The 27,791-nt window shown below is 36.6% G+C and overlaps 3 protein-coding genes across 5 annotated transcripts; all 3 read left to right on the plus strand.

The window, feature by feature from the left end:
* Window positions 1–4,438: 4,438 nt before the first annotated feature.
* On the plus strand, window positions 4,439–8,620 carry mblac1 (metallo-beta-lactamase domain containing 1). Its single transcript, XM_053629077.1, has 2 exons — window positions 4,439–5,223; window positions 7,765–8,620. The coding sequence occupies exons 1-2, from the start codon at window positions 4,816–4,818 to the stop codon at window positions 8,011–8,013; spliced, it is 657 nt and encodes a 218-aa protein (XP_053485052.1). The 5' UTR covers window positions 4,439–4,815; the 3' UTR covers window positions 8,014–8,620.
* A 2,056-nt stretch (window positions 8,621–10,676) lies between these two features.
* LOC128610042 (lysophosphatidic acid receptor 4) lies at window positions 10,677–15,743 on the plus strand. The gene is made up of 2 exons (XM_053629067.1): window positions 10,677–11,367; window positions 12,802–15,743. Exon 2 carries the CDS (start codon window positions 12,822–12,824, stop codon window positions 13,791–13,793), a length of 972 nt encoding a protein of 323 aa, XP_053485042.1. The 5' UTR covers window positions 10,677–11,367; window positions 12,802–12,821; the 3' UTR covers window positions 13,794–15,743.
* Window positions 15,744–16,188: 445 nt separating this feature from the next.
* Window positions 16,189–20,212, plus strand: her8a (hairy-related 8a). 3 transcript variants are annotated; one of them, XM_053629074.1, is made up of 4 exons: window positions 16,189–18,435; window positions 18,659–18,754; window positions 18,912–18,990; window positions 19,233–20,212. In XM_053629074.1, exons 1-4 carry the CDS (start codon window positions 18,373–18,375, stop codon window positions 19,706–19,708), a joined length of 714 nt encoding a protein of 237 aa, XP_053485049.1. In that variant the 5' UTR covers window positions 16,189–18,372; the 3' UTR covers window positions 19,709–20,212. The 3 variants fall into 3 exon arrangements, with proteins under 3 accessions (XP_053485049.1, XP_053485050.1, XP_053485051.1); XM_053629075.1 differs by having other exon boundaries at window positions 19,236–20,212; XM_053629076.1 differs by lacking the exon at window positions 18,659–18,754.
* The last annotated feature ends 7,579 nt before the right edge of the window (window positions 20,213–27,791 follow it).

The following is a 27,791-nucleotide window of genomic DNA, read 5'->3' on the forward strand; positions in this document are numbered from 1 at the left end:
AAGATTGATTCTAAACAAGACAAAATAATCAAGAAAATCATGCTATATTATGTTTTGTTGAAAAGAATTTAATATACCATTGTTTCCTCTGTTGACGATGAAAATAAAGTGCTCGCTGAAGCAGTGAACTAAGGTATGTGCCAGTAAAGGGACAATAAAAAATTTATGGGACTGTTGACATAGGTGCAAAGGTTAAAAAAAATGGCATGACTGTACATTGCTACAAAGGTACAGTTGATCTTGTGTTTGTTTAGATTTTGTCCATGTTACACTTTGTGTGTGTGTGTGTGTGTGTGTGTGTGTGTGTGTGTGTGTGTGTGTATGTGTGTTTGATAGTTAGGATAATGTGGTGATATTCTGAGTCAGGATGGTGGCCAAAAAAGGAAAGGTGGACATTAGCAGCTACTTTACAAGTCAAAGTATATTCACACACACACAAACTAACATTTAGGCTTGCCACTCATCCCAGAAATACAGGATTGTCACACATTGAAAAAATGAATTGTCCCTGAATCAGTGAGACGTGATTGATTTGTCCTGTATTTTCCTGCACAGAACAGAAGTGTTGGTATAAGGCGGGTGTCTTCATAACGTATCAGTAGCCTGCATGATGTGCATCTAGTTGACGGAGCTTTGGTGCTTCGTACAACCGGATGTAGCTGCAGGCTCTTACACTTTAGCAAGAAACGGCAAAGCCAATCCTATTGGTGATGTGGGTTAGGGAGACGGGACTCGTACTAGAGAACGGGATCTGTTAAGCATTTGTGTACGACAAATTGTGCTGCTGCCTGTATTGGTCAGGATGCTCTTGAAAAAGAGATTCTTAATCTCAATGAGACTTTTCCTAGTTAAATACAGGTTAATTTAAAAAAAAAAAATAAAAACCACAATACACAGACAGACAACAGTGGTTATATATAAATGTATTTTAATTGTTTGATCAAAATTGTCCCTACTAAATTCGACGCCCATGACTTCTATATGTAATTTCTACATCAGCCACTCACTAAAAGTGTAAATATTACACTGTGATTGATTAAATGAAAACAAGCAATTAACAATACAATTAAAATAAAAAAATGTAAAATTAATAAATAATTGAATGGGGACAAATTAAAATTTTGCATAAAAGGCAAATAAAATAAGCTTGAATTTGTGTGAAAAATGTTGATACAAAAATATATTACCAAATGATTAATATAGTATATTAATGTTTGTTTGTTTGTTTGTTTGTTTAATTGTTGCCTGAGGCACTCTGAATCCACTGCCAAACTTCATGGAAAATAGAATTATAATTCTAATGTCAGTCTTTGAAATATGTATTTCAAAGAAGTATTCTTTCCTACCTGAATTAGGGATATATTTCTGTCTCCCTGGAAAAAACAACAACAACAACCAAAAAAAACCAAAAAAAAAACGTGTCAATAGGGTGTCCATTAGACTCACCACTGAGAAAGAATTAAAACTCTTACTTGTCTTCCATTCTCTCTGCTTAGCTGGCAACCATATTTTCGAAACATGCTCCTGAAGAAAAATCAGACTGAATTCTTTAAAAAAAAAAAAAAAAAAGAGTGAAATTGAAATATTTATTGTCACAATCAAACTTGATAATGCACATATTAAAAGTTTGTAATCTCAAGCTGTCACGTTGTCTCACCTCAGTGTCATGTGAGAGAAGAGACCACACCACAAACTCCAGGAAAGGAATAACTTCATCTAGCTTTCTGCATCTTACACTGTGATTAGTAAGAATCTGCTTTAAATCTCCATCTGTCAGACCTGAACTCAGTGATCACACATAAACAAACTATTCAGTCATGTCAGTGCACATTCTGATATTATTTTTCTAGTTAGTGTTAATTTCTAACCTCTGTGACAGTCTGTAACTCTTGTGCCCACTTCGTCATCCTCTCATTGTCTTTTGAGATATCACACTCATCATTATTCTTCATTTGTGTAACATCTGCTTTCATGGACGCTTCCTTTGTCATGCCTCTTGCCATGTTGAGCCTGTCCAGTTCTTTGGCCCATGACATTATGAGACTCTTTCTGCTCTCCACATCGACTGGCATAGAGTCTTCTCCTGAAACTTTCTTGTGCCTTTCCAATGTGCTTTTATTTCTTCCCTGCAGGCCATAAAATGTATTTCATTGTAATTCCCGATGCATGACATTTGAACTGTTTTCTAAATAAAACTGCATTACTCTGTATTCCCTAATAAATGCTCTGTCCTATAAATGACCTTGCTGATATCCTCTAGCTCCTTGGCCATGTCTGTGAGCAGCTGAAACATTCTCCCAGGCTTTGAATTCGTGTCAGGTTGGGCTAAAGTAGATACACACAGAGAAACAGGATGCTTCTAATGTGCTTAAACAGCAGATTCAGATATACTTAGATTTTTTAAATGGTTTATTATTTATTATGAACAATTATAACCAATTTCATTTAAAAAAAAAAAAAAAAAAAAAGGCATGCCTTTCCTTTCCTAAATGTGTACCTCTTGGAAAAGGTTAAATCATAAACCACTGAGGGTTCTATAGTTTGTCCCTCTGGAGAAACCCATAGAGATTCTCTATAGAGCTGTGCAACAGATTATTCTGGAATTTCCTGTGTATGTTTTGATGGAAGGCTTTGCCATTCAATGGGAATCATTGTGTAGGGGGGAGGAAAATGAGTTTTAATCGTGGTTTAATTTCCTTGTCTTTCTTAATGTCTGAATTAATAATAAATTATAATGGAATAAAAGATCAACTTCAAAATGGCTTTATCAGATTAATAGACTATGCAAAGCTCAAATGTCAGCCAACTGAGCTAGCAAAGTTGCCATATGATTTATAGTCTGATCCAGACATTTAAAAAGTAGATAGATGTTAATTTAAGTGAATTTTCTGTTCTTGAAACATATTCTTGGTAAGCGCTACCTGAGAGCCTGGTGATGAATTTTTCAGCCGTAGAGTCTGCCCTGCTTCTTCCTCTTTTAATGATGAAAAGTAAATGTTCCCAGTAGCAGCAAAATTTGGAATGTGCCAGCAAAGGAAAGGGAAAATCACAATTTTATGGGACAACTGACACTAGCCTAAAGGTCTCAAAAACAGCATGACTATACAACTGCTATAAAGGTCTAATTGTCCTTGTGTTTGTTTGGATTTTGTCCGAGAGAGGAATATTTAGCTAAAAGATGCCTATATCATTTCACAAAATGTAACTGATACATATTACTTAAAACCAATTTCTTTAGGCCAATTCACCCTAAACGCATCACATTAAGCAATGCATGTAGCGTCATACTTTGCATGTAGCAGCATACAATGTGTCAAAACCACATTCAATTTCATTTAAAAAGGATTTCAGTTCACACTGGTTGCATCACAGACACTTAAGTGAAGCATTAATTCCACGATGCTCTTGATTTATGCTCCAGTCTTTTTTCCACTTGTGTGCATGAAACCAAAACAAACAAAAAAGTAAACTAGTAAACAAAAATAGTAAACTCTATAGAAACCCACTGAAATCACAAGACCCCAAAATCACAATCTAGAGATGTCATGTTTGTTGCAGAGCAAAGTATGGTTACAGTAGGCACAGGCTCACCAAAACGGGACAGGTAAAGACTGGAAAATTGTAGCCTGGTCTGATGAATCTCAATTTCTGCTTAGGCACACAGATGGTAGGGTCAGAATTGGCCTTGTGTCAACAGTCCAGGCTGGTGGAGATGGTGTAATAATGTGGGAAATGTTTTGTTGGCACGCTCTGGGCCCATTAATACCAATCAATCATTGCTTGAATGCTACAACCTATTTGAGTATAATTACTGACTATGTGCATCCCTTCATGGCCACAATTGACCCATCTTCTAATGGTTACTTCCAGTATGATAATGCACCATGTCTCAAAGCAAAAGTCGTCTCAAACTTGTTTCATGAACATGACAATGAGTTCATTGTTCTTCAGTGGCTTTCCCAGTCACCGGATCTGAATCCAATAGAAGACCTTTGGGATGTGGTAGAACGGGAGATTCACAGCTTGAAAGTGCACCTGTAAAATCTGCAGGAATTGTGTGATGCAATCATGTCAACATGGACCTCCTGGAATCAATGCCATGAGGAATTTAAGCTATTTTGAGAGCAAAGGGCTACCCAATATTAATATAGTGTTTTTATTAAACCGTATAAACATGTGGAATTCATCATTTTAGCCAATCAAATGACCAAATATCTCACTGAAATATCACCTTTCCTTCATTTAATGCACACTGTTGTTGGAGAACAGCACAGCCTGTGTGAAAATCTCCTTTGAAGCCCCCAACACAGCTGATAGACACTTAGAGATGCCATGCTTCTCTTGGGTTCTATAGGAGATTCAACTACATTGTATTTTAATAAAGTAATAAAGTACAAAGTTCCTTCTTCAGCTAGACGATTAACCACTTTTCTGGGCACGGAATGGCAGAAATCTCTAATGTTGACCTGATTTGAGAAAAGTCTTTTGAGGCTCATACTTATTCAGAAAGACTGAAAACAAAAAACAAAAAACAGGACAGACCAAGACTTTAATTCAAAAGTGTGTTTTTAAACATTATGTTTATGTTAAGTGTCCGCTGTGCAGGACCCCACACTAAACAGACAACAGAACAACAGCGCTTGCCTCATGGACCATGACAGCAGATGGCGCCATTTCTCTACAGTGCAATAACGCAACGTAAACACTATTTTGTCACAAACATGTTTCCGTACAAGTAATGGAAAAACGTGCTAGTTAGTTTGTATCCATTATCATATGAATTATTTACATTAGACAGTATAACTTGACACGGGGATGGCTGCGGAGTGTAGGATTAGGAAGAGCGAGTGTTCCGAGGTTAATGAGGTTATTGTGGGTGAACCTTACTGTGTGTCCGTGCTGAAACATGGCTACTGCCTGAACCAGACTGATGGCTCTTTTCGGGCAGACGGCACCATTACCTTACTGACCGGACCGACAACTATACTGGTGGACACGGGAGGGCCATGGGACAGAGACTTCCTACTCTCTAAACTAAAAGAAAAAGGATTGTCACCTGCCGATGTGAGTTTGGTGGTCGGTACACATGGACACTCGGACCACGTGGGCAATTTAAACCTGTTCCCCAGAGCAACAGTGGTCGTGGGGTGTGACCTAAACCAGGGGGATAGATACCTGCCGAATATGCTTGCGGAGGGGTCACCCTACCCCATCGACCCATATGTAAGGCCAGACCAGACACACAAACACACATTATTATTATTATTATTATTATTAATGCAATTTATACTTGCTTTTTAAATATATATTTATAATATTTATATTACAAAACATGACTGTTATCATTCATGATTCTCATGACCTATATCAGTGATTAAACGTCAGTGTATCTGTGCTAGTAAGTCTGTCTCCGTGTGACGTCAGCATGACACAATCACTGACTTCTGAAAACACAACATGAGTTAACAAATTAGCAGGAGGACCGCTAAGCGTATTGCAAATATTTCAGTACACGTGTTTCAGGGTGGAGTTTTACTTAAAGACTGAAGAACACATTTATAATTTCATTGACCAATTTTCTGTGGTTTGTATTGTTCTGGGAAAATTAAAAGGTTAATTGAAAAATCTAAAAGTGAGAATTGGGATTAGTTTTTTCATCAACACACTGTTAAATCTGTAAAAAGGAAGGGTGTGTGCCAAATATTGATATCAAACAAAACGATGTAATCAGATAAACACGTTATATATTTTGAAACATATCATTTCCTCTTTTGATGGTGATAAGTAAATGTCACCAAGGATGGCTTAATGCTGAAACGCGTTCGTCTTGTTTATAGCCTACTTCCATTAAAAAAGTACCCTTGAGAGTGTGGTTTTTGTTCATTTCTAATAAGTTTTTTTTAATAAGTTTTTTTCACTTGACTCTCACCCAAAGAATTGGTAAATATTGGAGTTGAGTGTGTTTGTTCCCTCAACTAGAAAAGTAAATGTTCCCAGTAGTGGCAAAATTAGGTATGTGCCAGTAAAGGAAAGGGAAAATTAAACTTTTGTAGGACTACTGACAAGGTCTCAAAAACAGCATGAGAAAATGAAAAGGTGCATTGAAAAAAGTGTGAACTGGGATTAATTTGGTTATGAACACACCACTAAATCTGTAAAAAGCGAAGTGTGTGTGCATCACCCCTAAAGTGTAGGTGCTGGTTGAGCAGAAGCTGCACAACACTGTAGGTTTGGTAGGATGTCCGTTGATGACTGATATTTGCAGTCCTTTCTGAAACTATTGGAACAGCAAGGCCAATTCCTTTTGTTTATGCTATACACCAAAGACATTTGGGTTTGAGATCAAAAGATGAATATGAGATGAGAGTTTAGCATTTCAGCTTTTATTCCCTGGTATTTACATCTAGATTTGTTAAACAACATAAAACATAGAACCTTTTGTACAGACCACCCAATTTTTAGGTGAGCAAAAATATAGGAACAGATAAGTCTTGAAGTAAATTAAAGTAAATAACACTTAATATTTGGTTGCATATCCCTTGCTTGCAGTATCTGTATCAAGCCTGTGACTTGTTGACACCACCAAATTGTTGATTTATTCTTTTGTGATGAATTTCCTGATTTTTTCCAGTGGGGGTGGGGTCTGTGGGGGGTTGGGGGTTCCTTCCGTCTCCTCTTCAGGAGATGAAATGTATGCCCAATTGGGTTAATCTCTGGTGATTCACTTGGTCAGTGCTTTGTTGAGTTGGCAGTGTGTTTTGGATCATTGTCTTGCTGCATGATGAAGTTCCTCCTGATTCATTTGAATGAATTTCTCTGTAAACTCGTAGACAAAAGGTTCCTGTAAAATTTTGAATTCATTCTGCTGCTACCATCATGAGTTACATCATCAATAAAGATTACTGATCCTGTTCCAGAAGCAGCTATGCAAGCCCAAGACATGACACTGCCTCCACCATGTTTCACAGATGAGCTTCTATGTTTTGGTTCAGGAGCAGATCCTTTCTTTCTCCACACTTTGGCCTTACCATCACTTTGGTAAAGGTTAATCTGGGTTCCAGAACTTTTTTCTTCACAGCTCTCACAATGTTTCTGTCTTTAGCTGTTGTTGTTTTCCTTGGCTGACCTATACGGTGTCTGTTGCTCAGTACACTAGTGGTTTCTTTCTTTTTCAGGACATTCCAAATTGTTGTATTGATCTTCTTCTATTAAACTCTCTGATCTTCATGTTGGCTTATCCTTTTTAACAACAAATGCAGTCTTCACAGGTGAAACTAAAGGCTGAAACCAAGAGTAGATTTTCAGAGTTATTTATTGTTTAAACAATCAATCTAACAGGAAACACCTGGGTAAAAGGAAACACCTGTTAATCACATTTCAATATTTTTGCTCACTTACAAATTAGGTAGTCTGATTCAAAATGTGCTGTGTTCTATGTTGGTTAACACATCGACATGTAAATACCAGGAAATAAAATATTCATATTTATCATTTGATCTCAAACCCAAATGTCTTCAGCCTACAGCAAAAACAAACAAATTGGCCTTGCATTCCCAATAGTTTCAGAAGGGAAAGTATATGGTAGTGGTACTTAGCAAAAGTGTTTTAAGGCAGAATACTTGCTTAGTTTTCAAATCAAAACTGTCTTGAAATGGTTTTCCATTTATGCCACAAGCATTTAAACAAGGCATGTTTCAATCATACACTTTCACTGTCATGTTTGTTTATCATGGAGCTGAGGCAGAAATCTTTGTTATCCATCAGGTGTCCATTATACCTACGCCTGGCCATACAGGACGTGATGTCAGTGTTCTTGTAAAGGGAACAGTTGTGGGAGAAGTTCTCGTGGCTGGGGACCTGTTTGAGTGTTGTGCTGATGAAGACTCATGGAGAGAGCTTAGCGAGAACCCAGAGTTGCAGGACATGAGTCGGCGGACTGCTTTAAGGACTGCTGATGTCATCATTCCTGGACATGGAGCACCATTCAGGGTGTTCAGGGAATCAGGAGACTGAGGACAGGAACTCTGTCCTACAGTAATGTATAGTTGGGTCTGGGGCGCAGATCAAGTCTAATCTTAGACATTCATTGGAAAGTTGTAGAAATAAATAAATTTAAAAAACACTTTTATTATCCACTTTATTGTGCAATGCCACAGTTAAAACCCCCTTAAAATCAGAGCTTCTGATTTTATTTTAATGATAGTTTTTAATGACCAAGGGTCAGTGGTAGACCAATTCGATGGTGTTGCCAGGTTTATTGAAACTCCCAATCCCAACTAAAACCACACACTGATTTACAGTACTGGAATTACAATCAGTATATGTAGAACCTGGCAACCCTGCTTGCTAGACAAATACCAAATTTGGTAACATGGATACTAATAGGAGATGCACTACACATCACAGTAGTCTGACCAAAACAGTGCCTCCAGAATAAAATAATATTTCTGCCATATTTCTGTACAAACAAAAGTAATATGTTTTTAGATTTTGAGCCCAAGATACAACACACTGTCCTTGTACATTCATTTGCATGTTTTTCTTTAATGATTGTTCTCCATTGCTATTAAAAGAAAATTTCTTGGAAAATTATATGGTCATTATAATGAAATGCTGCTTAAAGGACTCCATTTTGACTCACAGAAGCATGGCATCCCAGCTGTATAGTAGATTCTGATAGCATGCACAGTGAACTTTTCTGATCTTTCTGGAATGTAACAAACCCGAAAACTGAGATAAATCTAGTAAAATATTATCAGATGGCTATAAATAACAGTTTCTTGATTTGGGAAAGACAATATTACTTTCAAACATAGTTAGTTTGCTTACTCAGTCACATTTGATAGAAAATAGAAAGGTAACTATTTTTTCAAAGCAACAATGTACTTTTCAAATCAAGAAACATAGTTAACTTGCTTACTCGGTCACATTAGATAGAAGATAGAAAGCTTGTCAGAAAGTTCCACAGGATGTCTGATTCAGGAGTTGAATTTATGTTCTACAAAATGCTATTTGTTGTTTTTCAGTGCGTAGTAGTATGCTATATGATTGTGGTAGGCTTCATGATGTAGGTCACACCCACTTCCTGTTTAAATATGAATATCAAAATCTACATGAATTCTTTGCGAACTCAACATATACAGATAATGACACTGCGTTACACCCGTACTATCTAGCCAACAAACCCTCAACTGGCTGTGTAATTGACATTATTAAACTGTACAACCGAACAGTCAAGAACAGTGATCACAGGTACACTCTGTAAACTGCAGTAATGATGGTATAGGTTAGACTGTTGATGTTAGGAACTGAGATTAATGAAATGGTATAGAATAGTAGCTCCTATTAGAACCAGACCTAAAAGGAACAAAGGTATTACTTTCACAATATTTTGTTTTATTATTGCTAAATGTAATCTGACTTGTGCTTTTCTTTTGACATACACTCACCAACCAAATTATTAACAACCCCATTCTAAGACAGAGTAAAACTGTGCATACAAAGATGCTTTTCTGTGCATAGCTGTTGCAAAGAGTGGTTATTTGTGTCCCTGTAGCCTTCCTTTTCTCTTGAACCTGAGATGCTAGTCTGTCTATTCTCCTTTGACCTCTCTTTTTAACAAGACTTTTCCACTTACAGATGATTGGGCATTTTCTGATTATTTTCAAACCATTCTGTGTAATCTCTAAAATGTTTATTTGTGAGAGATTTTTAAACCACATCCATTCTGTGGTCAAAGTCACTTAGATAACTTATTTCCCCATGCAGATGTTTGATCTTAAAGTTAACTTAAGCTCTTGACCGGTGCCTACATGATTTTATTCATTGAGCTGCTGATTTGATATTTGAATGCATGTGCAGATTGATCAGTGAGTGTACATAGCTGTAAGTGGTGTCAAACCTTGTTGTGCGTGTATGGTTTGGCCTGGGTTGGCGTGAGACTTCCGGCCTGAATCTTTTCCCACATTTATGTTTGGTTTGTGTGAAGAACAGGTTTTATTTTAAACTAGACTTTATTTTAAACTTTGTCTCGACTTCAGGCTCTCAGTTAACATTTAGCAAATAAGCTGCTGAGTAGTTATTTATTCAAGTTAAAAATGATATTTCTTAATTCACTTAACTAAGCCTTTTCGATTCAAGTGTGTAGTACATGAGTACAACTAGAAAAGGTCTCATTTACCAACAAACATCACTGTGAAAGACTGCAAATCAATTTCATGCAATTGCAATTTAGTTTTCAGCAAAAAAAAAGTTACATCACAAATTGTGAAAAAACCCCACAACAAAATCAAGCATTTTTGACTGCAAAAATGACACAAAAACTCCTGTACAGTCTGATTTTTGCCCAACTTTATTATAGTGTGTTTTCTGTAGGTTACAGTCATATTCAGAACTTATTGGCACATTTATTAGCACAACACACTGTAATGAAAAATTCATTCGTTCATTCCTCAGTAACCACTTTATCCTGGTCTGAGTCGAGTCAGTCGCAAGTCACCAAGCTATTCTAAAACATATTCACACCTCTCCTCAGAGAGTAACACAAGCATAGTTAATTACATAGTAATTTATAACATGACAATTCATTATTAATGAATAATTCCATCAACTAAATCAAATCAATTCCAGCCCCAATGATATTGACACTGAAGCTACTAACACAACTCGACTTCTTGTCTGCCACTTCTCTAAAGCTGTGCCAGTCCTGCATCACAATTTATTATTTCTCAAATTATTATGTCCATAGACTTATTTTTCAGTATATTTGTTGCTTGAATTTTGTAATTTTATGTTGTCATGTGTATTTGGTCTTCAGCTTTATCACTATGTGGTGCAAAAGGATCTGGCAAATCTGACAAAAGGAAATTTGATCTTTAAGCTGAAGAGCATAGATATGGATTCGCCTTCTGTATATGACTGTGGTTCATTTATGTTGTTTCACGCTATCTAATGCTGTGTGAGCATCATACCCATGACAGTTTCACATTTAGTAATCTTTAGGGCCTAATGTCGGCACAGTCAAGCTGATCTGAATTATAATACCCATATTTTTATTTCAAGTCACATAAATCGTTGCAGGAAGGGCTTGTGTCTGGATTGAGAATTTATTTGGGCTGTAAATGAGGCTGTGTTCATACATCTGGCCTTTAGAAACGGAAGCTTTGTTAAAAGTCTTGGGGGGGGGGGCGGTTTAGAGCACTGAAATGGCACTTCCTGAGAAGTCACATTTAACATGAAATACTTTACCTCCTGCACACTAAGAGAAATGCATATAAACATAATAGAGAAGAACATATAAACGGTTCAGCCTTACTGCAGGATTTAGACTGAAACAACAGATTCTCTTCACTCCTAAATGTTTTACAGGTAAGTGTGATGTTGAACTATGTGGTTCAAGGTCATGACTCATTTCCACTTAATTGCAATATACTTTTTTATTTTTACAGTTGAATGATTCTTTAAAAAAAAACTAAAACTTTTAAAAACTAGTTTACTGTGTGAGTTGTATGAATGAGTATTTTCCTGTGATGTATAATTACATTTGAAGTAAATGGAAGAGAAAGTATTTTGTGTTTATAGTTTCTAGGTATACAAGTATATAACAGATCAGGTTTTCAGCTTTAGTGTGAAAAGCTTTAAAGAGAGCCAACAAACTCAAGGATAACTTCATGCTATCATGCTATGTATAAAAATTTTGCTGCAACTATTATTCTAAATTTAAACAGAAATCAGTTTATATTATGTGCTGAAAGATGTCGCAGCATTAGTTGGAAACATCGCAGCATTGCAACACTCAAAATGTGCTTGTTAGAAACCACAGTGTAAGTGGGGATCGCCACTTGTTCTACTGTATTACTTATTTACAGTTACTGTAACAATGACTATTTCCAGTCAGTCAACTGCATAAGGGTGAACACTGAAGAGTGTATGAGTAACAAAGACAGACTAAAAAATCCAAAGTGAATTTCAGGTTTTATATAAAAATGACAAAGCAGGTTTGTGGAATATAATGAATAAAATACAGGAAACCCTCTTCAGAACATAAATATGCTCCCAAACATTAATTCTTTATAGTAACATATAATTATAAAATAATATAAAACAGTGGTTCAATAGAATTTATGTTCATAGTAATCATTGTATGTGAAGCGGTTAAAAAGGAAGGAAATTGACATCATAACGGCTATTTTGTGGGATGCACTTAGAGTGGCATAGTTCTTTGTTTAAATCATGGTGTGATGTTATTTGTCATGGTTCCATTTCTGCCATAATCTGTGATCATTCATGCCCTTTCAAACTCTGCAATTCAGCTGTTTTATACTGATGGTGTAATCTTGTCTACGTGTGATATTATTTGTCAAATCAAAACCAAAAATAAAGCTTAACAATGAAATAATCACAAATATAGAAATATATAAATCACTCTAAGTGATCACTGCAAATATTGTATGACAAAGACAGCCTTTTACATCACATACAATTAGCTGTTTTACCCTTAGATTAACATGCCATTTTACCAACATGCAACATTTGTGTAATGTCATCACACTATATCAAACAACACATGTATCAACTGAAAAAGGCATTGTTGGCTATAGAAGAATCAGCCATTAAATTACCACCTTCTGTTTATTTACACACAAGTACATAGGCAGTTCTGTAATATTTGAGGTGTTCAGTTCAGGACCTTATCTTTCTATGATATGGAGAAGTGCATTTCTACATGACTAAAAATATTGCAAAATGACTTGAACTTATTGCTAACATCTTATGTTAATGTTCATGTATCTGTTTTTCAAGCACCAACCAAAAGAGGAACTATGTCGTCTAACTTAACATGTGAGGAGGGCACAGCTGAATGGTATCAGAATCAGACAAACTATGTTTTTGTTGCTGTATATAGTGTGGTCTGTATAACTGGGATCACGCTCAACTTTATGGCAATTGTAGTTTTTTTCTGCTACACCAAGTCACGCTCACACACCATTGTATACATGACCAACCTTGCTATAGCAGATCTCCTTCTGGTTTGTACTCTACCATTACGGATCTATTATCACTTGGGATTTCAAGGCCTATCACAAAAGATCTGTGAACTTGCTGGTCTTGTGCTGTTAGCCAACATGTATGGAAGCATCTTTCTCCTTACCTGTGTTAGCCTTGACCGTTGCCTGGCTGTTTGCTTCCCTATGTCATCCCGAGTGCGTGAAGGCCGCAAAAAGGCACCACTAGTCTGTCTGGGGATTTGGATGCTAACAACAGGAGCCAGTCTGCCCATGTACCTGACTAAGAAAAAGGAGGAAAACCACACCAAGTGTTTTAGAAGCTTTCCAGCATATGCCATAAACATCAATGCCATTGCCTCCTCACTGACAGTAGGATTTGGGATGCCACTGATCATCATGGTTATCTGTTCATGGGGGTTAGTACGTGCTGTCAGGAAAAGCACTGCAGTCCAGATGTCTGGCTTGATTGACAGCTGCAAGATCCAGAGGATGGTAAGCATTAACCTGGCCATATTTCTGTGCTGCTTTCTGCCATATCATGCCATGCTGGTGGTGATTTACTCCTACAGACACGATACTGAAAGGATACCATGCTCAGTGATGTCTGCCTACTACTATACTTTGATGGTAACTTGTCTGAATGCCATTCTGGACCCACTGGCTTACTATTTTACTACAGAGACTTTCCGTAAAAATGTTGAAATAGATGCTGTTCGGAGAATGTTGCCAATGAACAACATGAGCTCTGATGGAAACACCCGCTCCAAAGCACTTGTCAGTACTTAAAGTCAAAAATAGTCTTTTTGGCTGGAAGTAGTGGAAATTACAATTGACAGACATCTGCATCAAAAAATAAACATTATGGTGACATATTGCTGACTTCTCAAAAGGATTTTACTAACTACACCATATGGGAGATGAGAAAGTCATTACAAAACAGAGTTGAGAATATCCTATGGGGCTGGATTTATTCATATACAGAACTGAAAAACAGCTAAATAAAGCACATATTACAAGTGTCATTTACAAAGGCATGACATGTAACTGAACTGTACAAAACATGGATGTAATAATGTTGTAATAATGTTCAAAATTATTTAATTATTATCAAGAATTATTTAATTCAAGAATTATTTTTAATTCAAGAATTATTTAATTATTATCTGTTCAACAATTCATTGCACACCTTCATTTTCTTTTGTGACATATACCTCTTAGTTTTTATTAGAGTAGGTGCAATGATTGGTGTTGTTTTGTGTCTTTTTTAAATTATAATAATAATAATCCCTCCATTAAATTTATACTGTCTGAGTATTCACATTTAGTTGATTCTGTTTCTATGGTTAAACTGGTATAACTGGGTGTGGCAGGGATTGCAAACAGAATTTATTTTTATTTAATTGTATATAGTGTTCTATTTCCACATATAGAATTAAGCAGTATTGGATTTAGTATTTTTGTTATTGCCCTTATTAATAATAGTGAACATATTATGATGATATCCATGATATACTGATGATATTCTGTATAAATCATCAAAAAAATTGATGTTTGTGAAAAATATAATTGTTTTCTTTTTTTGCTTGTTTTATTGTTATTTTTCACTTTTAAGAAATAAATTTGCAGCCTATTCATTATGTTAGGTTAACCCGACATTCACAGAACATGTTTTGGAACCAGTCTTGATAATAAACCACAATTGAAATACTGGAGAGTGTTGGAGGGTAAAAAATAATTAATTGCCATGTTATAGCAATATCAACTCAGAGACTGTCTTACTTAAGGTTCCATGGGCTTGTAATGAAAATGGTCCGGTTTGGGGGGTGGTAAAGAATAACCAGTTCTTCCAGGCTGGCCAGTTCTAGGGTACAAGTGTTTCTAGTGTTTGTTTATCATGTGATACAGGTTATAATGTGGGTATCAGGGAAGGTATCTATGCTATAAAATGATCTATCTATGGCCCTGTGCTATTGATGGGAAGGTTGTGAGTTCAAATCCAGGCACCACTAAACTGCCACTGTTGGGCTCTTGAGTAAGAACCTCATAGATGATCTACTCAGCTCAAAATGTTGGGCCTGTCAACATGCAGATCTACATGTAAAATCTTCGTTTCCACTGTCATGTTGATGCCGGAAATGGCATCTAACTACACGTCTGAGAAACAAGACTGCTGTAAACAAGACTGCTGTAAACAAGACTGCTGAGGACTACAACACCGAAACTCTTTGAACTGAAGGACTTTCAGTTCACATAAGCATGTGAAGTATACACTGTCATTTTGTACCAGTCGATACCAACACGTTTGATTACCGTGTGTGTCCCTGGTTTTTGATCTAGTTGTATTTTTCTCATTTTGTGATTTTGCCTAGCCCAGTTCATGTTGTTTGCTCATTGCCTAACCCTTGCCTGTTTTTTTTTACATCACTTTTGTATTATCTGTCTGTCTTGTTTCTATGTTGAATAAAACCACTGAGTAGGTGCACTTGTGCTCTGTTTCCTGACACCCACACCATCCTCTCAGCCAAAAACTGATATTACATTGACAAAAACCTTCTGTGACACAGTGTATAAATAACTTTAATAATTGCCTGATATATACAGAGCATTTCCATTTTATCATTAAAACCCTGTAATGCAGGTTCTTTACAGGACCTCTATGTAACACAAAAATGTATACCTAACACAGGGGTGTGTATTGTCAACATATCAGTTCTGTGAAAAAACATTTATCTTTATTTCCATTAACTACAAACCACTTATTCCTGTATTATTCTTTCCTTTCAGTTAACTAAATTCCATTTGTACTGTTAATACAACATTGTTGTGTATACAACAATTCTATAGAGTCAAATAAATTATTAAGAGTCCTCCAAAGAGCCCTACAAACACCAGTATTGTAAAATAAATAAATAAATAAATAAAAATACTGATGTTGTTCTGTAAGACATAGAATAAATTCAATCTAAGTAGCAGTTAAGATGTCTGAAATTTGCATTTGCCCATGAGAGGAAATGTTCTGCCTTAAGATAAGATTGTGGTTTAAGATATTAAACTGAAGGTTAGAGTAAGACTTAAAGGCTCTTTGTTTTTAAGTAAGAAAAGCTTTGCAAAATGTCTAATGTCATTTAAAATCTAGCGTAATTTGCTGTTCTGGAAAAACAAATGTACATCAGACAAACCTATATTTGACTGCTCAGAAAATGTGTTAGAAGTTAGGAGTAAATGTAAATGTGTTCTTGTTATTATTAATGGTGACCTTGCACTCTGCACATAAGTATGTTGCCTGTATGGTGATATTATAGTGTGTTCAGTGAACACAACATTTTAAAACAAGTGTTTAAAACACGCAACATTTTAAAACAGTCTTGTAGGGAAAAAGTGTGAATGTTTCACAATGGTTTTTCTTAATGTGAGAAATTCTTTTATCTTTCTAGCATATTAGAGCAGACATCTCTGGAACATTATGGTCTTGAAAAGTGTCACTTCAGCAACAAAGGTGTGAAAAGTTATATGCTGAACTTTGTCTGCAAACCACTTTGTAAATGTCTTGCATGCAAGATTATGCCATGAGATTTCATTTGCTTTCTAATATGTTGCTCAAAAAAGGTTACTAATTGCCAAATGGATATTTTAGTCCCACTGTTCTGGTGATCTTTGTATCATCCAGAAAATGTTAACTTTCTTTTATCTTTCTAAAGGGTTTTTAGGAAGCTTTTGTTAAAGGAGCATACATTCTTGTGGCGTTCTACATACAACTTTGTGCTAGATTAAAGCTTTTTTTTTTTACTGAGTGTATAAAACTATAATTTAATAAAAAAGTCATTTATTTATATATATATGCAGTATACTGTATATGTTTGCTAAATATGTAGTTGATAGAAAGGTGTGTGTATGCTGCACTATATACTTGCTTTTTTTTAGCAAAGAAAAACTGCAAATGACTATATTATAATGGGTAACCTCTTTTGTTCGGCTAAATAAAAAAAAAGTATTTAAAAGTAATTAACCTAGTTTTATTATTTATTTTTGTTGAATTTGCCTTAGTTCTTAATTGGGTTGTTGGGTCTTCATTTTGCTATTTTAGTTCCTTTCGGTTGTTAGTTGAAATCCCTTTAGATGTTTATTTAGTTATGAGCTGTTTGTTTAATTGATTTTTCTTTAATTCCTTTAGTTTGTTAGTTTCAAGATTTTCTTTGTCACACAATTACATACAGTATATAACTTGCAGTGAAATGAAAACAGTTTAATTTCCTTTAAATGTTTACCTAGTTGTCAGTTCATTATTTTTGTTAGTTTTCATTTAGTTCTTCTAGGTTTTTTTGTTTTGTTTTGTTTTGTTTAATTATCTGTAGTTGTTTATTTTGTTTGTTAGTTAGTTTAACTCATGTGCTGGAGGAGTGAGAGGGACAAGTAAACTGATTTTTAAAACCAAGTGAGAAAGGAACACTAACTCGAATTTAAATGCCTATGCTCGCCATTATAGTTTTGGCACCTTGTCTATTCTTCTGACTGTGGCTCATTACAAGAACAACAGCAGAGAGAGAGAGAGAGAGAGAGAGAGAGAGAGAGAGAGAGAGAGAGAGAGAGACTCGCTTCACCAGAGTGTGTCCGTCCCACAGATAAAGGAGGGAACAATAACAGGGAATGGGGTCGGCTAAACGTGGAGATAATGATCAAGAATTTCCCTTGGTTTTTCATCCCATGGGAAAATGAGCTTTCTTTATATCGATTAGCATGATACCCTCCTCCAAGCAGTTCCCTCCTTCCTGTCCTCATGTCCAGTGTTGTTTTAATCCTGCTAAAGATACAGTCCCTCGGGTAACTCGTGGTTTTTCAGACGTCAAATCATTAACAGGAAGTCCACCCAAATAAAATAACATTGTAATTCATCCTGCGGTATATCATACTCTGGTCGGTGGTCGATACATAATACACGTTGGCACCGTTTACTGTACACATTCTGGGTAGTTTCATTTTCTCACTTTCTCACAAAAAAATGCTCTCTGTTCTGGTGCCCTGTATCTGACCTGACCGACTTTTTCTTGCTTTTCTGTGAAACAAGTTTCGTTATTCTCAAAGTTTCCATTATTAGCTCAATGCAGCGACATCAAGCTCTTCATGGCCTTCCCCCGAGACTGTGGGAAAGTGTGCTGCTAAAAGCACCCATGCATTGTCATGTTAATGGCTAAGGGTGGTGGTTTGGAGGGGAGGTTTCGACAGCTACACGTTTAAAGCGAGGTGCAAGCCTAATTTTCCCAGCCAAGCAGGCACCATTCGCCTCCACTTAGGAGGAAGTTAGCGACACGAGAAACTCACAGAGAGTCTCAGAGTTCATTTTAGTTTGCGTGAGAAATTAAGCAGAGCTATGACTGCTTCAAATCTCGGCAATGGACCAGAAAAGAGCTTCAACGCCAAAGAGGAGCGTAAGGTAAAGTAATCTTACCTCATATGATGACTTGGGTGGAGGAGTTGTTGTAGTGTTTTAATATATTGACACCACGTGGTGATTACAGGTTATTAATTACACTCGGGGTAGAATTGTTTTTAATGGATAGCTGATAGTAGTGCCTGCATGCCACAGCTCTCATTTGAGATGACACTTTTAACACGCTTTGCTTTATAGTAATCACCAGTGTAAACACATATTTTAGCTTCGAAAGCCTCTGATAGAGAAGAGACGTAGAGAACGCATCAATTCAAGCCTGGAGCAGCTCAAGGGTATTATGGTGGATGCTTACAATTTGGATGTGAGTTTACTTAAATAAACAAACCAGCATGCACATGTGCACATATACACCACCTGTTACACTATAAATTGGCTTTTACTGATGAAACTCAAATAAGGATTCACAGCTATTCATGATTGCAAAACGTTGGATTTTAATATTGTGTACTTTTGTTAAGCAATCAAAGCTGGAGAAAGCGGATGTTCTGGAGATAACTGTGCAACACATGGAGGGCCTGCAGCGGGGCCTTGGACCAGGTGAATATTAAATGCTCTGTTGACGTCTGTGTCAGAAGTTGTGTTATGAAAATTGTGTAATGAAATGGAAAATTAGTAATGCCATTCGTAAACTACTCATGTTGGATTTACACCTGTTGTATATCTAGACAATAATGAAATGTTAAAAAAGACCCATACTTATTATCATGTGCAAAGGTCATAATTCAAAATGTGTGATTAAATAATTTTTCTGCATTTTAATTTTTTTTTTTTTTTTACAGCAGCCAGTCAGGGACCTAGTGTGACTTTTGAATCTCGTCAACGATACAGTAGTGGTTATATACAGTGTATGCACGAGGTGCATAATTTACTCCTCAACTGCCCTGGCATGGACAAATCACTGGGCGCTCGTCTTCTGAACCACCTGTTGAAGGCTCTGCCCCAAATCAGTGGAGAGAGTGGAACCACAGGCAGTGCTGGCACTACCAGCCCTCTTCCTCTTCCCACCTCGCCTACACAGTCTCCGCTGGCTCTTCCCTCCTTTCAGCCCCGTCCTCTCCACCTACACACCCCTCCATCTCCTGTAAGCCCCCCCTCACCCAGCAGCCCCCACTGCTCTCCTGGAATCCTCTTGCAGAGAGAAGGGGCTGGCATGAGGCCCTCCCCACCTCGATCACCCTCCCCCCAACCTTTAGCCCCTTCTGCCCTTCCCCCTGCCTTCCCAGGGGGTGACCCTTCTATGTGGAGGCCATGGTGAAGAAGTGAAACCCTCTACCACTGTTCACTTGCCCTGTCCCCCCTTCTTCCACTCTTCCCTAATAGTGTCCATTACATCCTCATCTCCTGGGATGTTTGAGTGCTGGGCCTTTTCACTCTGAGAGCGGAGAGGTCACCGAATAATAGTAGGTCTTCGAGCCCCTAGGGGTTTTGTGGCATCGTTTGAAGCACTATTCTTTATGCTTGATTTACTACGGTGTGGGCTTGTTTGGAAATTTGAAAAACAAAAGAGAACCACCACCAAGGATGCTCACTTAGAATTGAGCACATGAGAAAAAGAATTGTTGCTTCGTTGCTTGATGGTACTGTTATTTTGTTAAATCGGGAAGCAATGAACTTTGCTTAATTGTATTTCATTTTGAAAATATTTTTTAAATGGTTCTTTACTTCTTATGATTTCTTTTTACTATTTTTAGTGTGGCCTTTTCACTAAAGTTTAGTGTGGCCTGATGCATTTTATACTATACCTCTGATCAACTGGTAGTGACTGGTTTCTGTTACAAAATAATGGTCATGTGTTGGAATGTCCTGAATAAACTGAGTATGCAAATGTGTCTGAGATGTCATGACCTCTGACACTTTTCTTGCTGATGCTAGATGTTTATACTGGTCCCCACTTGAAGCATTTTGTACATAAAGTCAAGTTCAGGCGTAAAAGATACACTATTTAGATGCCCTCTCTGTGTGCTGGGTATCAGAATATGCTGTAAACATTTCTGTGAATAAAGAAATGAACATCCATGGTGTGTTGTTTGACTTTTCATTCATTAAAGTAGATTTGATACCAAAATAGCAGATTTTACGTTTAAATCAAGAACATTTTCATTTGTGTATATGAAGACCCAATAGCTGAGATCCAAGATTCAGCTGTTGACTGAGAGAGAAACTCCATACATGCATATACACTTATAAAACACTCACACATATACACTTATAAAACACTCGCATGTATACACTTATAAAACATACATACACACTTACAAAACAACTCATCACTGCTGCTAAACTTAGCTAAAATTAACTAACTTACCAAATGGATTAATTAATGAGCAATGTTTACCTTATCTACTAACACATAGAAGTATTTAATCATAGATAGAAACATGAACATAAAGTACAGTATCTGACAGTAACATTCTCAGATGTAGGGATGTGCTCCCCCTGCTGTGATGGACACATTTTCTATGATGGGGGTGGTGTTAAGACAAAGATAAAAGCTAAAAGCTTCCATCCATCCATCCATCATCTACCACTTACTCCTTTTCAGGGTCACGGGGAACCTGGAGCCTATCCCAGGGATCATCGAGCACAAGGCGGGGTACACCCTGGACAGGGTGCCAGTCCATTGCAGGGCACAATCACATACACACTCACACACCCATTCATACACTACGTACACTTTAGACCCACCAATCAGCCTACCATGCATGTGTTTGGACTGGGGGAGGAAACCGGAGTACCCAGAGGAAACCCCCGCAGCACGGAGAGAACATTCTAACTCCACACACACATGGCCCCAGCGGGACTCAAACCCCGAACCCTGATCAAACCATCAGATTTAGTTTACTCTATACGGCTAAACTAAAGTGGACTACATGGAGCTCTTGTGGCCAAATCACACAATTGCATTTCTAAAAAACAAAAAACAAAAACAACAACAACAACAACAAAAAACACTGTAGGGTGAACTATGCAAAAGTGGGATAATTTTTGGTAGATTCACCATAGCACAATGTCAAAATCTTTATACTGCTAGCCTTTGATTTTTTTGTAAAGATATTACCCGCCTAAATGTAAATTTATTGAACAAATATTTGATATAGCTTTAATGTGATAATGATAGACATTTGAACACTCTTAGGCACTGCTTTTCACTGAAATAATATTTTCGGATAAAGTGGGACAGATCATCAGCAAAAGTGTGACAGGGATTTTAAGTTAATTCAATTTTTTTTTTTTTTACAATTTAATTTTTACGAAAGACACAAACACACACAAACATGATTTTTACATGGTGGGTAACTCAGTTCTGACTGAAAAACTGCCTAATTGTGAAAATCAATAGGCATTTTAAACAAAAACATACAGTAATCCATTTTGTTGACTATGCTTTGAAAAATCATATCTCCATAAACACTGCTTGCAGAAAAACACAGCAGCATCTAAAATGATATCTTCTGCTTTTGGATCATCACAGGAACCATATTTTCTGTGGCAGCCTTTGCATTCATCTGATGTGCTTGTGGTCATTATGTTGTTGTTGTTTTTTTTTTCATTCTTGTTTTGATTTTTCAACATGAGTAAAGTTTTCTGGGCTTGTTATTATGTATGACGGTGGCTTGGTTATGGGCACTCTTTTTGGCCTGACAACACGGTTTTTGAATGATGCTGGTCAAAGGTTCAATTCAATTAAATTCTGTTTTATTTGTACAGCGCTTTTTACAATGGACATTGTCTCAAAGCAGCTTTACAGAAACATATAAACACGGTATACAGATTTTAAATGTGCAAATTTATCCCAATTGAGCAAGCCGGTGGTGACGTTGGCAAGGAAAAACTTCCTAAGATGTTAAGAGGAAGAAACCTTGAGAGGAACCAGACTCAAAAGGGAACCCATCCTCATCTCTGTAACAACAGATAGTGTAAAATGAAGTTCATTATGGTTTAATATGAAGTCTGTTTGGCCTTAGAAGCAACCATAGTCCCAGCAATCTGGAAGTGGAGTAAATGAGAGCTCCATCCAGAGGTAGGCTTGAGTAAACAAATACGTTTTAAGCCTAGACTTAAACTATGAGACTGTGTCTGAGTCCCAAATACAAATGGATGTGGTTGGCAAAGTGGAAAAGTGATCAAAGTTTTTTTCAAATTAGGCTATGTCACTCTGACACAGAATTCCACACAATACCTTAATAATGTTAACCAGAATACATAAAACATAATACGAATTTGTAACTGTTTTATGACATGGTTCATGACATGCTAGCTCAGTATAGTATGATAATCAATAATCATAATACATAATATTGGCTTTAAAAAGTGTCTCACTTTACCTGGAAGCTACTGTCCCACTTTAACTGACACGTTAGATCAGGGGTGTCAAACTCAATCAACTTAGGGGCCATATTTTTTAAAAAATAGACCAATCCGTGGGCCAGATATGCCTTATATTTATTTTTTGTTGAAAAAAAAAATGTAATGCTGCTCAAACTTGTCATTGCTTCATACAAATATGAACTTCATATAATAGGTAATATGACTTTAAGTATCAAATAACTAAAAGCAAACATAACTCAATCATGAATAACACTTAAATTAACTGCCCAAACTATTTAAGTGTTTATCAGGTTTTAAGGCTTACTTTGTTATCTGTTTGCTGCTACTTGATATCTGGCTTCCTTTCTTTGATGCAAGTTTATTAATACTTGGTGTCAACTCCTGAGCTGCTACATCTCTGAGAATTGAAGGAAGATGCTAGTCCATAAGTCGTGATCTGTGAGATGTTTATCTTCATAACTGAGAGCAGCTTTTCACACGGGTATGTGCTACCAAACATGCACAGCATACGGGTGAACTGTAGGCGGAGCAGTGGCATAGTTTCTGGGATAAAAGCATAAAACTGTCCAGTCCTGACTGAATCGTACTTTGCCTTCACAGCAAGTGAGAAAGCCACAAAGGATTTTCCTTTTTCAGTGAGCTGCCCTTGTAGATCTATGGCTAGCTCATCCACATGATCTGCCACTGTATTTCTGCTAAGACTGACACTTGCAAATGCTTCTCTTTTATCAGGACACAACACATAGCTAACTTTAAGCATGCACTTCTTCAGAAAATCACCCTCCGTGTATAGTCGGCCTGATTCAGCCATTTCTTCAGCCACGATCTAACTGGCTTTTACAGCTGCTTGACTTTGTGCTTTTTCTTTAGAAAACATTATTTGCTGGTGTACAAGGCCTTTCTTAAAGCCTAACTCTGCCACTTTCTGTTGCCTCTGTTGTCTATTCAAATCCCCATATCTGTCACTGTGTTTTGTGTCTCATAATGACGTCTTATGTTATTCATTACGGACAGAGTCTCCTGGAAACGAGACAGACGGGGTTTCCTTTATGGTCAACAAATAAGTATTCCAACTCCCACCTGTCATACAAGGCCCCACCTTCACCTTTCTTTCTTTTTTACTATCTTCTGGCTGACTGACTGCTAGCTAATAATGCACTTTTTTATAATAGGGAACAATGCTGTTGTTAAAACTGTTTTTGACATGAAAAACTAATTTTAACATTCAGACAATGTGCTTGATCAACTGTTTGACAGGAAGTGGAGTAGTTACATAGTGGTAGCCAACAGTGTGTTTGTTTATTAGTGTGTGTGTATGTGTGTGTGTGTGTGTGTGTGTGTGTGTGTGTGTGTGTGAGAGAGAGAGAGAGAGAGAGAGAGAGAGAGAGAGAGAGAGAGAGGAAGAGGAGGGGTGGCAGTAGCCTGATGTTTAAAATAGAACGTATACTTCACTTTTTATGTGTTCTGTATATGTGTGAGTGTTTTATAAGTGTATATGTGTGAGTGTTTTAGAAGTGTATAGGTGTGTGTCTTTTATAAGTGCATATGTGTGAGTGTTTTATAAGTGTATATGTGTTAGTGTTTTATAAGTTTGTATGGATGAGTGTTTTATAAGTGTGTATGCACGTATGGAGTTTGTGTATATGTGTCAGGGCTCTACGGTAACAATTTATTTAGGAGCACTTGTGCTCCTAATTACAAAAATTTAGGAGCATAATTGAAGTTTAGTTTTTTTTTTTTTGTTTTTTTTTTTTTTTAGAGATGGCAACGTTAATGTGCCACAATATAACACACAAGTAGGCATGAGAAAACTTGAACTTGTCAATTATGACAGAATTTAGGAACATAGTGTGAGCCATGACACATTAATTTACCTTCTGATAAACTAAATGTAATATTTTCAGTTAATTTTACAGGCTGTATGCAAAAAACAACAACCGTTAACCTGTTCCAGCTTGTAAACAAATACAATAAACCTCAATGTTCAGTGTTTGAAGTCTGCTCCTCTTAAATATATTTAAAGCTACACTATTAGCCATTTACCACTGTCATGGTTCTGGGCTGCAGTCAGTCCGTGAACTGCTCTGCATATATTGTGTATATATCTGAATAATCTCATATAGGATATATTTGGGTGAGTTCATTTATCAACCAGATGCAAAGCGCTTTAGTTTAATGCCGTTCATTACTGATGCTCCGATCAGGATTTTTAGAGCTGATACCAATTTCTTGTCATCTTGATCGACCAATACCAATCCAGATACCAATCTTTTTTTTTGCTTAAGCTTTAATCAGGATCATATCATAATCATAAACAATTAAATGTAAGCTCTCTGTACAGTGTTACTCTTGTCATCATAATGGCTTCTTTGCAATATTTGCACTCTTGTTCTATTGACTGATGTGATGAAAAGCAGTGCAAAAGTAGCTAAGTGCGGTGTAGCTAGATGCATTTTAGAGTTATAGTTTTTATTCCGATTGTATTATACAACTTCGAACAGGTCACTCTCACCGGTGCGCCTATATATTTTTTCACAAAATTGTTGCTCAAGTTGCTCGAGTTGCACAAAGTACTTTTCATGGTCGCACTATAGAGCCCTGTGTGTATTTGCACATGTCTAATTATTATGTATGCATGAGTGCAATGTTGGTGTGTCAGTCTGTGTTTCACATTGGTGTGTGCAAGCATTTAATATGCATTTGTTTGATGATTCCATGGCACACATGTATGTGTGAATAATTGACATATGTGTATGCAAGTGTTTCATATATGTATGCGTAAGTGAAATTTGATTTAAACCCTAATCTGCACCTCATACAAAACGATGGCTAACTTAATTACATGTGCCTCATAGGTGGAAGTGCATTAGACTACAAAGTGTTTTAAATGTAATTAGCATGTTACATGTATTTGTTTAGCAGCTGGTTTTGTTCATCTTTTTTTTTTTGTAAGTGACTTAATATTCAATACAGAGCCGTTAAAAAACCTGAATGTTGCAATAACCAGAGTTGGGTGTAACGCGTTACTGTATTCTAATGACATTTTCTGATAACACAGTAATGTAACGCATTACATTTAAAATGTCTATAATTTGATTACAGTTACTGATGTCAAAAAATTGTGTTAGGCCTACTTGCATTATAAATTTATTGTTAAGAAAACAATATTAAGTAAAATGCATTTAAAAAATAAATCAGGTTTTGCGTGGCTGTCAGTGGCGTAACCTGGCCTGGGCATTCAGGGCTGTAGCCCCAAATATTTTTTCTTTAGCTCTAAATAATTCTCCACTTGTTGCGGTTTGTCACTACGTAACTGAATACCAGTAAAAGAAGTTGGCAGTGTTGTAATTTTATATCTTCAGTGAACAAAGGTGAGCCCAATCAGACAGGGTTTACAGGACAATACATGGAAACACTCGTGTCTTATTGGCTGACAGCTCTCAATTACAGTATGCAGAACAAAAAAGGCATTTACCAATTATTGGGCATTTTCAACCGTTTTTTCAACTGCTTTACCTGCTTTGTTAAAATAACCATAACCCTAATCATAATCGTACTTGATTGGATGGTTGAACAATGCCTATCCGTTCTGAAGACGCCCACTGTTTGGGAAACGCCAATTTATGTTCCACAGAGACCTATACTTATACGCTAGCTCAAACAGTCAGTGTGAGGAAAAATTGATATACGCTGATTTTTTTGACTAGGTTGAAACTAAAACACTCACATCCTCTCATGCTGAGCAGGAAAACAAAGTGTGTAAATGTTTATATGAGTTCCAGTTTATGTGAACATGATATGAGCAGAGAATAGGGAAAGATAATAAACTTTGCATGGCACTGCAGCAGCTAAACCCATACAATGATAGCTTAGCTGTGCCTCCCCATGGCTAGCGACACCAAACTAGCCTAGTTAGAGAAGTTTTATATTTTATCGGTCTGGCAGTCCGAGGCAAGTTTTATGATAAATCCAGCTTTTTCTGATCATGACGTGTGCTAAAATTACTCAAAGAACTATGAGTTTCACTTTGTAGTGTAACCATACAATGATAGAAGTAGCTTTATTTGTCATATATATATTACAGCACAGGTGAATTCTTTTTCTTTGCATATCCCAGCTTGTTTGGAAGTTCGGGTCAGAGCACAGGGTCAGCTATGATACAGTGCGCCTGGAGCATAGAGGGTTAAGGGCCTTACTCAAGAACCCAACAGTGGCAGCTTGGTGGTGCTGGGCCTTGATCTCCCGACCTTCTGATCAGTAAGTGGATTCTGATCACCATGATAGCTAGCCTACCAACAGTGACAACACCCAAGGCAAGTTTTATGATGAATCCAAATTTTTCTGACCATGTCATACATTGACACATGCTAAATTTACTGAAAGAACCATGAGTTTCACTTCATACTGTATTTGGGTAGGTTTGATAGGTTTTGAAAGTAACTTGAAAGTAATTAGTAATCTGATTATTTTTACATGCAATACTCAGTAATGTAATCAAATTGCATTTTTAAACAAGCAATTAGTAATATGTAGTGGATTACTTTGTTTTTGAGTAACTTACCCAACATTGACCATGACTAAGTTTCCTGATATGATTAATGATAGAAAGAACAGAGACATGGTGATATAATAGTGTGAAGACTAAATTACCCCAAAATGTTTGATTACTATTTATGCTAGGAAATCTTCCTGGTTGGAATAAAACACACACACACACACACACACACACACACACACACACAAATTATACAACATAATAAAATAGGCTATATTTAACAAAGTCTTTTAGACATGTTCACTAAAGAGTAAAGTCTGTGCTATGCAGTTCAGTCCCACTATTAAACATGCTTTCTTATAATAATTATACTCTTTAAATGTTAATTTTAAATATTAGTACTGTGTTGGAAAATCTGACAATGAAACAAAATAATTGTTAACCTTTTTTTTAATTTTTTAATTTGTATTTTTTACAAAATCATCAGGTTCATTTAAAGATCTGTGTAAATGTA

The sequence above is a fragment of the Ictalurus furcatus genome, chromosome 7 (genome assembly GCF_023375685.1).
Source record: "Ictalurus furcatus strain D&B chromosome 7, Billie_1.0, whole genome shotgun sequence".
NCBI classification, from domain to species: Eukaryota; Metazoa; Chordata; class Actinopteri; order Siluriformes; family Ictaluridae; genus Ictalurus; species Ictalurus furcatus.

Coding starts and splice junctions, on each gene's coding strand:
- mblac1 (XM_053629077.1), top strand. CDS start 4,816: ATGGCTGCGGAGTGTAGGATTAGGAAGAGCGAGTGTTCCGAGGTTAAT. Junction 5,224..7,764: donor CCTACCCCATCGACCCATAT/GTAAGGCCAGAC, acceptor GTTATCCATCAG/GTGTCCATTATACCTACGCC.
- LOC128610042 (XM_053629067.1), top strand. CDS start 12,822: ATGTCGTCTAACTTAACATGTGAGGAGGGCACAGCTGAATGGTATCAG.
- her8a (XM_053629074.1), top strand. CDS start 18,373: ATGACTGCTTCAAATCTCGGCAATGGACCAGAAAAGAGCTTCAACGCC. Junction 18,436..18,658: donor ACGCCAAAGAGGAGCGTAAG/GTAAAGTAATCT, acceptor CACATATTTTAG/CTTCGAAAGCCTCTGATAGA. Junction 18,991..19,232: donor GCAGCGGGGCCTTGGACCAG/GTGAATATTAAA, acceptor TTTTTTTTACAG/CAGCCAGTCAGGGACCTAGT.